Genomic DNA, 16,604 nt, shown 5'->3' with positions numbered 1-16,604 from the left:
TCATTTAGTCATGTTGAATGAATTTTTGAAAAAGAAAAAAAAATATTGTATGAGAATATTTTTAAATAAAAAATTTCACTGCTAATAATAAGCCATGTGTATAAGTAATTTATTACTCTAAAGCAATTTATGAATATGGTAAAAAAAAATATCCTGAAACTCTATAATCACGCATTTATGGTTAAAATTTAAAATTTACTATTCAACTATAACACCCTTAAGAAAACCATGCATTTTTTTAATGATAGTGGATTGAACTCACAACCTCCACATTAGAAGTGGGGTGGAATTATCAACTAAGTTATGTCAAGTACCAAGAAAATCATGCATTAAACATTTAATTTTGGGGAGCAGTTGGCATGCATTAAAATAAAATAAAAATGACAACGTTTACCTTTAATTTTTGTGCTGATAGAGATATCTCTTAAACATTTTTTTTAATTTAGCTATTTAAGGGGAGAACCCCCAAGATATTACGTTTTGTTTTTATATAAATAGACACGAGGTTTCATTAGATAATGGGGAGAACATCCACAAAGAAAGCTGAGACCTCAAGTCGTAAATGATTCAAGACTAAGAATTGATTGATGAAACATTGTGTGAGACCCAAGTGATAAATGATTAAAGCTGAGACCTCAAGTCATAAATGATTCAAGCTGAGACCTCAAGGAAGAGAATCGTACACATTGTATTTAGAGCAATTTCATGGCTCATTTAAAAAAAAACCCTCAAAGATAATGGATCAATACAAACACTTGAGTGTTAGCCCGCCACGATAACGGTCGTTCGAATACCTGCACGACCAAATCTCGAGTAAAAAACCCCAAAAGAAAGCTAAACTATCTCTGGGACAAAAACCCACCATTACGTTGTGGGAGCACAAAATCAAAATTCAAACCCAACATAAAACACAACCAAAGAGATAATAAATCAAACAACTTATTCTAAAAAAAAAGACATAAACCTCCAAAAAAATTCCATTCGAGAACAAAACCCAATATCCCCAACCTCCCATCGACATGTACCGGCCACGACATTTTCTCTTCCCCAATCTGATCCAGCCGACAAAGCCAACGAACTAGGTGGGTCGTTTGGCTCACAATCGTAGTTGAAGAGAGACTCATTGGAGTGAAGCACGAGATCGAGATCAACGAGACCGCTGAATTGCCTAAGGCTTCCACCGTAGGAGACGTCTAACAGCACCACTGTGAACCACCCGAGTCTGACGGCCAAAGGGAATTTATTTCGCACCTATAGGGACGTTGTCATCATCGTCGTCCAAGAACGGCAATCTAAAAACAAAACAAAAACGAGAATCTTATCCACAAGTGAGGAAGAGAACTATAGGAGGTCGGCATCAAGGCGTAGCGGCAAGAGAAAAAAAGGGCTGAAAGGAATGAGAAACACAAATGGTGTGAAGGGAGGAAAAGGAAATACATGCCCTTTTACCGGTGAATGATTTATCATTTTTTAGCTTAATGTCCATGTACTAAATCATGTAATCCTGGCCAATAGTGTAACTTGCGCTTGTACTTCTAATATATCATTTAATCTTGGACAATTGTGTCACTTCTCATAAAAAAAGGGAGAACCCCCGAGATACTACATGTTTTTTCAAAATAGACACGAGGTTTTCATTAGATAACAAGTAGAACATCTACAAATACAGACATCAAACATCTTTCTACAAAGAAGAGTTGAGACCCCAAGTCGTAAATGATTCAAGCCTAAGAATCGATTAATGGCACATCGTGTGTAACCTTCCTAACAAACGAATAGAATTGTACATATTGTATTTAGAGCAATTTCATAGCTCGTTTAAAAAACCCTCAAAAGTTAATGGATGAATCCAAATACTTGAGGGTCAACCCACCACGAGAAAGGATGTTCAAATACCTGCACGACCAAATCTCGAGTAGAAAAACCCGAAAGAAAGTTAAACTATCTCTTCTGGACAAAAACCCACCATTAAAATGTGGGAGCACAAAATCAAAATTCAAAACCAACATAAAACACAACCAAAGAGATAAGAAATCAAAAAACTTCTTGTAAAAATAAAAAAAGACATGAACCTCCAAATAATTTCATCTGAGACACAAACTCAATATCCCTAACCTCCCACCGATATGTACCGGCCATGACATAACCTCTTCACTAGTCTGATCCAGCCGACAAAGCCAATAAACTATGTGGGTCGTTTGGCTCACAACTGCATTTGAGAAGAGAGACTGTTTGGAGTGAAGCACGAGATCGAGTCGGCGAGACAAATGAATAGGCTAAGGCTTCCACCACTGGAGCCTAGCAACACCACCGAGAACCACCCGAGTCTGACCGCCAAATGGTATTTGTATCGCACCTGTAGGGATGTGTCATCATCCACAATTGAGGAAGAGAGCTATCGGAGGTCGGCATCACGGCGTAGTTGCAAGAAAAAACAGGGGCTGAAAGGAATGAGAAACACAAATGGTGTTAAGGGAGGAAAAGAAAGCTTGGCTCCCTGCCCGGGACGGAGTCACCGTTGTCGGTGTTCGGCACCAGGAAGGGAGTGGCGGTTAGAACTTTAGAAGTTTGGGTTTTATCCTAGAGAGAGTCTCTATATGTATATATTACGGTTTTATATGGTGTGCATGTACCCATATCATTTCATTTTTATGCATAAAAGTTTATTTGAAAAATTCATCATCGAGTAGACTAATTTTTTAGTTAGACTGCAAATTTCATCCGGCACAAACGCATTTTAATCATCAGCATGGTGGAGTTAGGAATTTTAATCAGCGGGACGAATTTGAACAAAAAAAAATCACGAGAGATAAATTTAGAAAAGTCATATAAATTTAAAATTATAAAACTTTTAAGGTAAAAATTATAATTTTTAAAAGTTAGAGGGGCATTTGACCCCCTGGCCCCCACGTAGCTCTATCCTTTATACCCTAAAAAATAAGATCGTAGGAGTCGTTAAGTAGAGAATCTGTCAAAAATTGAAAGATGAAATGTGAAAAAGGTTACAATGTAAAATTTTTAAAATTTCAGAGAAAACTATTAAAAAAGAAAAGAAAAAATAATTAAAATGTATATCGACATCTATAAGTATAAATCACATAGGCATAGAGTTATTTTTACTTGTTGTTCAATATATTGTCGTTTTATCTTTTGTCAAAAAGTGTATGTCGCCTTGTTTATCTTTTGGCCGACATAAAGGCGAGCCTCACTTGTTGAGATTGAAGTGGAGTTGCCTTTTGCTATGGTAAAGGCAAACCTCACTTGTTGAGATAAAAACAGGGTAATCTTTTGCTGAGTAAAGGCGAGCCTCACTTATTGAGATTGAAGCGGGGTTGCATTTCACTGGGGTAAAGGTGAGATGGAACATGGGTCACCTATTGCCCTTTGGTCAAGTCTTTGGGCTTTCCGCTTTGTTTCTTGGGTTGGGCTTGCCATGCTTTTTTGTTTTTGAGTTGAGCTTTCGTGTTTTTTGGATAAAAGAAAATCCTTCATAACAGGTGATATTTAATTTTATTTACTGTTTGTAATTTCATGTTTACCACTTGAAAAATGCTGTTTTTGGAGCAAAATAAAAATAGCCACTATGGTAAAGATTTTTTTTTCATGAACTCTATTTTAGAGATCTTACACTTACAAAGTTATTTTTCTAATTTTTCTTTAGAGTTTCTGAAATCGATTTATTTCAGACCAAACCAAAACGTCAAGTAAGAATTTTTAATCTATAGACCAACTGAATTCCTTTAGATCTATTTGAACTGTTGGAGTTGAATTTATCACCATCACAAACATTTCTCTAAAAAGTTCCTCCTTCTGATATTGTTGTTGAGGCTGATTGTCTCTGACAACAGGTGAGACATTCTTCCCAGACATTTTGTCAAGTCTCGTAATCACCCTTTTATAGATCTTGGCAGGCATAGCAATAATGTCATTAACATCATCATCAGTTTCAGAATATACCTCATCTTTCTAAACAGAGACATTGTTCTTGAGAGCCAACCCCCTTGTTCCTCTTCTCGGGTTTTGGAATAGACAAGTCATAAGTCATGAGAGACCCAATTAGCTCATTAACTTTCATCTGAGAGAGATTATGCACTTCTTCAATAGCAGTTATCTTCATCCCAAATCTTTCAAGGACAGCTCTCAGAATCTTTTGAACAAGTTTCTTGTCACTCATGGGAAGTCCAAGTGAGAAAGGCTCATTAGCAATGTCACAGATGCACACATTGAACTCAACAAAAATTTCTTCTTCATGCATATTCATGGCCTCAAACTTAGTTGTAAAAAGATGGAGTCTTGAATTACGCACTTGGAAGTCCTCTTATGGGCAACTTCAAGGATCTCTCATGCCTCATTGACACTCTTACATGTGTTTATGAGTTTGGAAATACTTTTGTCAACACCATTGTAGATAGAATTTAGGGCATGAGAGTTACCGAGAATAGCATCATCTTCTGCAACTGCCTAGTCCTTCTCAGCTTTGGCGGACACGATCACATCTTTATCATCTTTGACAGTGGGAGCAATCCAGCCATTAATAACAACTTTCCATGTCTTTCTATCAACTGACTTAAAAAAGGCACACATCTTCGCTTTTTCAGTCTCCATAAATCTTCTGTCAAGAACCGGTGGACGATTAATAGATCCGCCTTCCCTGGTATTATCCATCAGAAACTAAAATGGTCAACAACACAAGGAGCACATCCTAAGATCTGGTGCTTGCTCTGATACCTATTGAAATTATGTTTAGTCAAAGACAAGATGTCACACACAATGTAAAATCAATGTATACGGCAATCTATTCTGATGCAATAGATAGAAAAATGTAAAATAGTACGAAAAAGTAGATGACAGAAATAATGGTAATCCAGTTCGGTGACACATCACCAACTCTAGAGGGCAGTGTGCCAAGTTGAAAGGAAATTCACTTTACAAAAAAATAGTCAATAGTACAACAATGGACTTATATAAACGATCCCCGTTTCAAGGGCATTTTCCTATTAGTACCTGTGAATTCAAAATTAGGCTATCCCCCTGAATCTGACATCCCATCAAGTCTACTCTCTAACACTTTCCCAGTGTCAACATTCGTGAAAATTTTAATCACATAACCCACATAACTCTCTAACGGTTAATAAATTTATAATATTGTTTAAAGAATTATAACACACACATCACACAACTATTTTCTCAGGGCACCAATCGTGCATGTCTAAAAAGCCTAAATGTATGATAAATGCGTCAAAAACTACTGAGGATGAAATCTTCGGCTTTTATAGTCGTCAAACCTCTGGAAGTCGAATTAGGGTTTCCTTACCCATTCACGCGGAGAAGATAAATGTAGAAGGTCTTCCATGAAGCATTTTGGCGAAATAGGAACTTGCCAGAAATACAATTTTGGACACACTGATCATATGATGTCTCAACATATTCTTGAGCTTGCACGAAATCTTATCAAATAAATTTACACTAAAAAAAAGTTAACAACACACGTAACAACTGCTTCTTAGCTCAGTCCAATCTTCTGTATCGTTTTTTATGGCATTCTTATGCGTCATTTATAAGTTTGCTTCCTAGGGCGGTTCTTCAAAATAGGTCACCATATTTGTTACTTTTATCAAAGGCTCCAAACCTATCGAGCCTAAAGTGGTTTGGTAGTACATATTTTTTCTATTAGACTATCTTCGGTGGAAAATAAAATTGCCAAATAATATTACCAAATTTTCATGATTGGTGTAATTTTTGTGCAAAATAAATAATATTATAACAAAGTTTTTATAACACTATTAATTTGATGTAAAAATAAAAAAAATGTTGAAGTATTATTATAATATCTAATCAATTCATATTAATTATTAAATTGTATATGTTTTACATTAGACATATAATTAGTACATAATTAATTTAAATTAATTAAACTAAAATTTATATATTCTTAAAATATTCTATTTGGTGTAACAATATTGGAAAATTTAAAACTTGATGTACATATTACACAAAAATAAAAATCACAAAAAAATGGTGTTACCATTTGAGATACTCTTAGTTTCAATAATTAATGTTGGAAAATTATAAAAAGGGAAAAATAACTCCATTAGTGGCGGAGCCATAAGTTACTTTCACAGATGGCAAATTTGCAACAATATATATATATATATATATATATATATATATATATATATTACAATTTTCAAAATCTACCCATTGTCCTTTACTGCCAGTGCCCTCCACGCATAGATCAATATCGCTGAGCACTTTACAATCATAGAGAATACTACTAGCACGGGATTATTATAGATGTGATTTAAAGTTAATTAATGAATGATTTTTTTTCCGATCTGCCAAAAACTTATGTCGTATAATTATTAAAGGTGTGGTCTTTAATACGATTAAAGCGGTTGCGAAGGGGATACGCGTTTGTTCAGAATTTAGATCGACCGTCGAGATGGTGCGGGTAAAAAATAGATTTTAGGAACAAGAAATTATAATAAATAATTAATTTACGTACTTTCTAATATAGCTGAGCTGTGTATGCTCATATGATTTTTTTCTAAAATAAGTGCTCTCCATGCAAAGATCAATATCGTTGAGCACTTTACAATTATAGAGAATACTACTAGCACGAGATTATTATAGATGTGATATAAAGTTAATTAATGAATGATTTTTTCCCGATCTGCCAAAAACTTATGTTGTATAATTATTAAAGTTGTCGTCTTTAATACGACTAAAACTGTTGCGAAGGGGATAAGCGTTTGTTCAGAATTCAGATCGACCGTCGAGATGGTGCGGGTAAAAAACAGATTTTAGGAACAATAATTTATGATAAACAATTCATTTACGTACTTTCTAATATAGCTGAGCTGTGTATGCTCATATGATTTTTTTTTTCTAAAATAAAAAATATTGTAAAAGTATTAAAAAATTATTTCTTAAAATTAAGAATTAAAATATAAATTACGGCGGTTATACTGTACAAAAATCTAATACCTTTTAACTTCATGCTACAAAATTACTGTAAAAATTAAAATAATTTAATCACAATATGTCTTAAAATTTTTATTTATTATCATTAGCATTTCATTGATCCAATACTGATAACTATGGTTTTATTCCAAGAATGGTTCAGCCATGCAAAATTATCTTGCATAAATATATCTGCAAATATATTTTCCTTCTAAATAAAGACAAATAAACATAGTCGTTATATTTATGGAAAAATAGATTTACAAGTCTTGTCTATTTAGACGTAAAAATACAATCATTCTGGCTTTCTAGTTAGTTAGATATTAGTTTGTTCCATCAAGGAGAGATGATCGACTGAGTGGCATTTCCTTCCTTGAAAGCGTATGTCTAAAGAAAAACTGATTAAAACCATATCACATTGAGTAACGTTGGGTGACTTTTCTTATACCAATCAAAATGGAATAATATGCTTAAAATATGTCACGTCTAACTATGGAACAAGTTGTGTGACAATATTCTTAAGCAGTAATATGATTTAAAATAAGGTCCATTAGATAAATAACCAATTTATGATTTGACAATACTAAATAGCGCTAACGTTTCCTTAATTTTACGTAAATAGTCATTTTCATATATTTACAGAGGTAAATCTTAGGTAAATAACCACTTCCATTTACTAAGCCATGTCATCTTTATGGCTATTTACTTAAAATTTACGAAACGTTGACTAGATACTAATTTCAAACATTTTAGTTGACTATTTACCTAATTTTTTGTTAAAATTAAGTGTAAAATAATTAACATACAAAAAAATCTAATCCAATTTGATCGAATTTAGAATTGATGTTTGATGAAAAGAAAATTCACTAATCATGGTAAGAAGTAAGACACATCCGTCTCAATTAAAACTAACAATGTTACTTCAAAAAAAAAGTAACATTGTTCAAAATCTTTTCATATTTATACCTGTGAATTTCAGCTCAGACTCCCCTTGAAAATATGAAATAATCACATTTATAGTGAAAAACTCTCTTCTGTATATGAAACTCTCGAATAAAACGGTTATAAACAATAATCTCACGAATAATAGGACTCTAAATAAAGCATCAATAATTAACATGCAAAAAATTTAACCCAAATCGATCTAGTCTCACCTATGAATGGATGGTTGATGCTCGGTGAAAAAGAAATTCACTAATCAGTGATAAAAAAAAAAAAAAAAAAAAAATTTGTTTCAACTAAAAGTAACATTGTTCAAAACTTTTTTCATATTTCTACTTGTGAATTTCAATTCATGTGCTCCCTGTAAAAAATATGAAATTACAACATTTATAGTTAAACACTCTCCTACATATTTGAAACTCGAATATAACGGTTATGAACAATATTCTCAAGCAATAATATGATTCTTTAAATAATGCGTTAAATAATTAACATGCAAACAAATTAACTTTATTTGGTATAGTCTAGCCAATGAACGGATGGTTAATGCTCGATGTAAATATTCAATAATCAATAGTAGAAAATAGGACAAATCAGTCTTAACTAAAAGTAACACTGTTCAAAACCTTTTCTCTTATACCTACGTACCCTTGAAGTTAAACTCGAGCTTTCCCTGAATAAGAAATCAACACATTTAGTCAAACTCTCTCCTAAGTATTTGAAACTCAAATAGAACGGTTATCGGACAATAATATGACTCTTTAAACTAAGCATAAAATAATTAACATGCAAAAATATAACTCAATTCGGTCTAGTCTCGACTATGAATGCATGGTTGATGCTTGGTAGAAAGAAAATTCATTAGACATGTCAAAACGGCATAAGATAAACAAATTCATCAAAGAAAACATAAACTTGTAAGGGCATATGTTTGGTTAGATAACAAAAATGGAATGGTAATGCCGTAATGATAATTGGAATGAGAATGATAATATAATGCAATGTAAAAAGACTTTAATTTGTTCGGTTTGTTTTTTTATGTCCCAAAATAAAATGAATGGAATCACCAACCATTTTACAAGTTTACCCTTTTATATCGTCTTCTTCTTTCTTCTACAGCCCTGCTCCATTATTCATTTTTCTTTTACTAGACAACAATTTTGATGGAAATTACAATTTTTTTCACTTCATCGGTGGTTGAGTAGCATCGACAGCGGATGGGTAGGGTCTGGAGGTAGAGAGAGGCTCTGAAGTGACGTCGATGATGTGGAGGTTCAGAGTGAGGGTCGGCAATCGAAGGAGGTGGTCCTGCGCGGCGGAGGCTCCGGTGGTGATTTACAAGAAGCTCTCTCGGACGTGGTGCTCGTCGGCCAAGCGACTCCAATAGAGAATGATGCGGCTCATCCACGGCGGCGGGGTGGATCTGCCATGGTTTTGTTTTTAGTTTTAATTGTTTTAAAAAAAATAAAAAATTATTTAATGCTTAAATATTTCAGGGATAATTTTGGAAAAATAAATTATTACAAAATGGTATGGTCCATTCCATTCTATCTAGGAATGAAAGTGAAGTAGTGTAGATTCAGTAGATGATTACCATTAAGAAAAAGGAACCAAACAAAATAATTCAATTTTTTTTTTTGGAAAAACTCCTTCTCCCCAAATGAAATGAATGAAGCTATGACACAAAATCACATCTATAACTGAGGCTTGAATAATTAGTTACATACAACGTAGAAAACTCGCCGACTGAGAATCGAAACACTGGAACACTGGACCGTGAGTACCAGCCGTGGAACACTGGAACAGAGTACCAACGTGAGAATCGAAATCAAATCACACCGCCGACACCCGATCATCCCCTCCGCCATCACAACCACATCATCATCACAATCATCACCGCCGCCACATAATCATCGGCTCCCTCTTCGGCGTTAATACAGGTACAATATTAGGGAAAGAATTATATATACACGGGAGAGAGAGAGAGAGAGAGAGAGAGTAATAAATTCATTTTTAAAAAATTTACAAAAATATATATGATTTTTTAAATAGAATAATTAAAACTAAAAAAAAAAAATGTAGAACAAAAATACTTTTTTACCCTTGATGATTTCACACTCTTAAGTAGAATTTGACAGGAAGAAGTGTTCGTTACGCTGTAGGATTTTAGGGTCTCTGGTGCACGATTTCAGAGTTGAGGGGGTGAAACGTTACGGGGTGATACAGTTGAGGGGGCATTGATGTAATTTATCCAATTGAAAATCAATCCAATCCAATCCGGCCGACACAAACACACATCTTAAACATACAACATGCTTAAATTAAATCTTAGACGTACGATCAATAACTTGCTTAAACTAAATCTTAGACGTACAATCAATAACTTCAATGATGATTCGGAAAAAAACATACAGATAAAAAAGAAAGCAAACCACACCATAATTAACGTCCCATTATTAGAAAACAATAATCATACCACCAGAAACAAGAGATCGGCTATCATCAATTCATATCTTGAAGAGGCGAGTCGATAGGGTTGATGAACAAGGACACAACACGGTCCGTGGTTTCGCGGTGTTGATAGCCGTAGCCATCGCCGTACTGGTACATGAACTGAGCGGTTCGGCCGAGGTTCGTCGCGGCTTCGATGAACGGCTTCGAAAATGGCGAGTTTTCATCGACTCTGTCAGCGCTCAGTTGCTTCCAAGCTTCGTTGATCAAGTGCCTCACGTATTCGCGGGCTTCCTCTTCGGAAGCGCCGGGGTTTTCGTTCATGTAGCAGTGGATTGATTTAGGCACATCGCCTCTTTCTTTCTCATCCTGTGTGTTCAATAAAAAATAGATCAGAGCAAGTAAACAGCCTTTTGCAATTTGATGTCATGAATCAAGATGAAATCCAACAAGTAATTTAATTATTTTACGTACAAATAATCTCCAAACTATCAAGTTAATAATTAGTGATTCTATCGTTAATCATTTTCATATGATGAATTTAAACATTTTGTTTATGTAATTCAAGGACTAAACAAATGCAAACATATATTTAGAAATTTTAAACAATTTCTTTATACTTTTTTTTAGAAAAAATCATTCAAACAAATCCTACTCTTAAAATCCAAAAATCGAATGGGGTTATGCTATACATGCAAATGCAAATGCAAATTAAATGTTAAATATGACGAAGTTTTATCTCAAAATTTATACATAATAGGAAAGGTTAATTATCATGACAGAAATGGGCAACTTGTATGTATACGCATTAGTATCCCTTTAGTGCTCAAATCGAGCTGCTCATATTATTAGGTCCCACTAAAACTTTAATTTATAAATAAGTGAACTTTATATTAAAGTAAATTAAAAAATTAAAAGATATTTATATATATATATATATATATTAAAATATTAATGTAGTGGGAAATTTTATGAGTATTACATGTTGGAGTATTTTATTTAGAAGTTAGTAACTAATGACGAAAAAGATACATAATAACCTATTTTATTAGTGACTGTTAAATTGACTAAATCTTAATCTTATCATTAGGTATATAACTATATTTATATTTTCAAATTGCTAAATAACCAACTTTTCATAAATATTAAGTAAATGTCCAGTTCATATATTTACACGTATAAATTAGCGTAAATAACCCGCTCTTTTTTGTTTCAATAAAATGGTATACTATAAATGTCACGTCATGTTTGTGACAATTTATTAGTATTTACGAAAATGTGACTATATATCAATGTAAGTAAAAATACAACTAATTACCTCATTATTTGTAATTTTATTTACACCATTTCCGTTAAAATTCTTGTTTAAGTATTTAGTACTTAAAAAAAATAATTGCTTAAGACAAGATATATGCGTATGGTGTAAAGAGAGTTGCGTACGCTAGAATATATTTTTTTTATTAATGAATACTTAAACTAAATTTTTAATATAATGTTAATCGAGTAAGAATATACCAAACATAGGTATGCTAAAGAAACTGTCAGTAAAGCTAACCGTGGAAGTTCCAAGATCGTCAGAGAGTCGCAGAAGAAGCGAAGACTGTCGGACAATGCTGGGATAGGTTTCCAAGAAATCCAAAGCGTCTTGTGTGACTTGATTGGTAACAAGAAAATAGGTGTGAATCAGCACAATCGGCGCCGATATCGAAAACCACGCGTTCTCTATGTACTCGTGCAACGTCGGCGAGTATCCACCGTAATACCACCTCGCCTCCGTCAGATACGCTTTACACAGATCGGCCCACTAAAATACGCGTAATAATAATAATCAGTAAATAGACAAATAGATAAATCGAAATAAGTATATTAATTAATTAATTACCCCTTTTTTAAGGTACTTAATGATGTTGACTCGTTGTTCCAAGAGCGAGTTGAAGGCGATTTCGTTGACGGAGTTGTGCAGAGCGAAAAAGCAGATCTTCATGTATTCCGGTAGATCGTCCATCGCTTTCGTGTCCCATCTAGGGTTTCCATTAAAAAAAAGGGTATATCAGTCATTTTGAATCTCTGCTCTCGCTCTTTAGAGATATATGATTATGGAACCTTTCAACGGCGTCTGTGAAGCGCTCCAATTCATCCAGCGTGGCGTACACGTCATAGACGTCGTCGATGGTGGTAATGAGAGAGAGAACTCTGGTGACGATTCTACGGCAATACGCGTACTCCGGTTCGTAGGTGATTCCGACCGCCCACAAGAAGTTCACCATAAGCCTGTCTCTCGCGAACTCCAAGTTCGGCCCAAGCCCGGTGCTTTTCCACCATCTTTTTTTTTTCTCACATCACACGGAGCACCAAAGTCACGTGACCGTACATTGATTAATAATTTATGATGATATCATATTATTGCTTACTGTCTTGCTTTATTAATTGCTGATATGACACATATAATATTTTATAACTATAGTGGGGAGCCGAAAAGTTGAGTGGTTGGCTATTATTATGTTTCTTGTACACTTCCCGAACCGGAAAATTAGTGGTTGGTGATGATCTTTTCCATATGTAGTGTAGGGGCTAGCTGATGTTAATGCTGACTATTTTTGAAATATGAATAAATTATGTTAAAAAAAGCTTTGATAAAAATACTGATGTGACTATTATTTTGTTATAAGACTTTTTCAGTGATGTAAAATAAAGAACTATTCATTAATTATAGAGTCATTAATTTATGAGATCTTGCCAAAAATTATTACCTCGCAGCATCTTTAAGGTCATCATGGTATGTGGATTGGAGAACGTTGAAATCCAGTTTAGCAAGGTCTAACAAAAACTTTTTATTGCCTTCTTGTCTCTCATACACATCAATAAACCATCTCGCCTCAAATCTCAGCATTCTCCAGTGTAATGGAACCTCCAAAGAATGAGCTACAAGAACACCAAGTTCGTCATTATTCTTATTCTTATCACCCTTTTGGATTTTTATGTACTCTTCAAGAGCTCTCTTCGAGAAATCTCTCCCTTCCTCCAAAACGTTCTCTCCTTCTACCAAAAGGAATGAAGCTTCGTATAAAGACAACAGCCCTGGAATGTCTTCACTCAGGCTAGCCCTAAACACACCCGCCTCGTGGTCCTTGAACTCATTGAAGACATCTGATGAAATCAAAACCATAAGTTATAATTAATGGTGACAGTTGTAATTCTGTTAGTCTTACAATGTTAATCACGTTCTTTTGAATCAAAATGATTTTGTTATTTAGTGTATAGTAATATTTAAAATTATCCAGAAATATGTGATATTCATAACCAAACACTATGTACAGTTAATTTGCTAACTATCTCAGTTCATGAATATATTCCATTCTATTTACTAAAGTGGATTAACGGGCATCTTCTCTTGAAATCATTCTAGTCACAATTTCTATTGAACCTCCTAGCTTTAATATTAAAATGAATTAATTTATAAAATAGTTAACGTTTATGTGATGTTAGTGAAACAATTTAACTTTACAAAAATAGCAATTACTAGGTGTCAATAAATGTTTTTTACCATGTCAATATTTTTAATATAGAGGGGGATATCCTGGCGTCAAAAAATTTATAGAGAACGTCAAATTTTTTTTCCCAATGTCAAACGTTGGTTATTTTGGTAAAATTTAGTATTTCCTTAAACATCATCCTTGGATTTTATTTTATTTATGAAAAATGAGTTTCAAATTATTGTTTTGTATGATTTTTTTTCAATTATATATGTATATATACAACATAATTCATGTTTTTTTCAGTTAATAATTTAACATAATATTTCAACAAATATTTAAATTTGTGCTTTATTTAGTACACTAATTGCTGTTTTGTTTTGTAAAATATTACTACTACTGTAAATGCTTATGGCATTTTTAGTTGTGAAATATGGCTAAAAAGAATATATATTACACAAAAACATTATAACTAATTAAGAGGCTGTGACTAAACGTCAAATTTTTTATAGTATATAATAATATGACATTATCTCTTAATATATAATAAAATATAGATATGAAGATAAGTACTCAGTGTATACCTTGGGGCATTGAAAACCCGTGTTGTCGTAAAAGTCTAAACTCAAGAGCTGTGGCATGCAAATTGTTTCTCTTCCACGTGTCATTATCACTTCTTTGGATCGCTTGCAATGCACTATTTATTTCATTTTCAAAGTGATAAGATACTCCAAGTCTTTGAAGTACATCAATATGCTCCAGATGAGCTAAAGGATCAGCTTCCAGCTGCCTAAGCATCGCTCTAACCTCTTGTTTCAGATCTTCGATTTTACCCGAATGTTTGTCTACCTGAAATTTGAACACCATACTAGGAATGAGTTTTTGATCATGTTTAATTAATTGTACTCAAGCCTCCTAAGTTTCATGAATTTAATTGATTGACTGTGAATCTGTGATAACTTTTTCTTGGATAATTTTAGAGTTCTAAAAATTCGGTACATTCTCTCTTTTTATCTTCTTTTTTTATTATTTTTTTAACTTCTATCGTTTTTTATAAAATTGATATGATATGCGTAAAAGCTAAAAATTCTCAGTGCATGTGAAAAATTATCGATAAATTACCTTTGGAAGTTAAATTTTGATTATAGTCGATGACGATGATTTCGATATGATAATAATTTCAAGATCACACGATTCAGATTCCGTTGCACAAGTAGATAGATGATAAAAACCAAAAGATCTAGAGTGCCTATCTTTTATATTAGAAAAAATTATAAGAATAGTTATTTTTTAATATTTTTTTAACTAGTGGCTATTTTTAAAAAAATGAAAATATTTTTAACTGTAACTTGTTTTATAAATAATTTCACGTTGGCCCCCTGGAATTTTTTTTTACTTTAACCCCCTTATATAGGATTCTGATCCTGTCCGTTATATATATATATATATATATATATATATATATATATATAATAGTTGAATGACGATCGAGTTTGTTCATTTTACGTACACACACTAAAATAATATTCATATTGAAAATGACAGTTGTTATAGCCAATGTGAAAATTTCCAAACTATCTAGGGATTGTTAGGATATTATGCAACAGAATTTTTTTTTTTTTTAACAATAAAACTGGTACTTATGTACGTTATTCAGGGTCTTACAATGTATACTACAATGGAGTACGCAAAATTTTTGTATCTGCGTATATGTTCTTACGGTGCTGTAACATAAACGTCCAAAACGAAAAGATATTAAAAATAAAAAAATACAAAATAAAAAAAAGCATACCGAATAGTCACTTCTAAGTGAGTGCATGTACTCAGCAGGCCAAAATGGCGCTTGGTAATTTGCATTTCGTCGGACAACATTTTTTTCATCAGAAATTATTTTGGTAGGGCTTGCTATGCACCGAACTGGACAGTACGTACTATTTTTGTTTTTGAATATTGGCAATGAGTTTTGAGATAAGCAAGGAGGCCTTTGAAGATTAATATAACTAGCGACACTTGATTGCGATGCTAGCGAAGACAACTCATGAATAAGTTTCATATTGTTGAACACTGGCTTTTCTTTTATGTTTCCTGATTTGTTTTCTTTAATGTTATTGTGTGGGATAGACCAATGCTAGATTTTAGGACCATTATTTATACACCCCCAGTCCGGCGAGTTTCACGTTCTTCTTTTTTTTTTCCCCTTTATACCCTTACTAAAATTACGTAATTGTACAAGGCGATATAAAGTTCTGTTGCACGTATTTCTGTCTGATAAAAAGACGAAAAACAACAGATAAGGAAAGGATTATCTTCCGCTACCCATACTTGCTATTTTTTATTCCCCAACCACTGATACTGCCACTTGGAATATTATATCTATTTTTTTTCTCAATAATTATCGCATAAAGTATAATTCATAATTTGAATTTTAGCGTTTCTTTCATAAATAATCCACAGCTAGATCTCATAATTAAACATATATATTTTCTTAGTTAAACATATATCTTTTCTGAAAGGCTAGCTCAGTTGTTAAGCACCCCCGCTCCCCGAATGAAAAAAAGGGGTTCAAGTCACCGCGAAAGTAATTTGTTATAAAAAAAAACATATATATTTTCTTAATTATTCTAGCATACATAGAGTACGTAATTTATTATTTGAATTTTACAATACTTTCATAATTCATATACATATTTCCTAATTTTTTTTTTTCTCAATAATTCTCGCATACAGAAACCATAAATATGGCCGGCCCAAACTCGCCCGAATTCATTAAGGTCC

General features: G+C 33.1%; 1 protein-coding gene across 1 annotated transcript; it reads right to left on the bottom strand.

Moving 5' to 3' along the window:
• Positions 1-10,131: 10,131 nt before the first annotated feature.
• On the bottom strand, positions 10,132-15,930 carry LOC149389028 (terpene synthase 10-like). The gene is made up of 7 exons (XM_089622115.1): positions 15,622-15,930; positions 14,414-14,678; positions 13,107-13,503; positions 12,460-12,678; positions 12,239-12,377; positions 11,912-12,160; positions 10,132-10,725 (listed from the first exon to the last, which is right to left on the bottom strand). Exons 1-7 carry the CDS (start codon positions 15,880-15,882, stop codon positions 10,408-10,410), a joined length of 1,848 nt encoding a protein of 615 aa, XP_089478241.1. The 5' UTR covers positions 15,883-15,930; the 3' UTR covers positions 10,132-10,407.
• Positions 15,931-16,604: the final 674 nt, after the last annotated feature.

This window comes from Urtica dioica, chromosome 8 (genome assembly GCF_054948205.1).
Source record: "Urtica dioica subsp. dioica isolate 48M chromosome 8, U.dioica_male_clone48M_v1_H2, whole genome shotgun sequence".
Classification (NCBI taxonomy): domain Eukaryota; kingdom Viridiplantae; phylum Streptophyta; class Magnoliopsida; order Rosales; family Urticaceae; genus Urtica; species Urtica dioica.
Note: the sequence above shows the minus strand (reverse complement) of the source record. Positions and strands in the feature narration are given on the sequence as shown.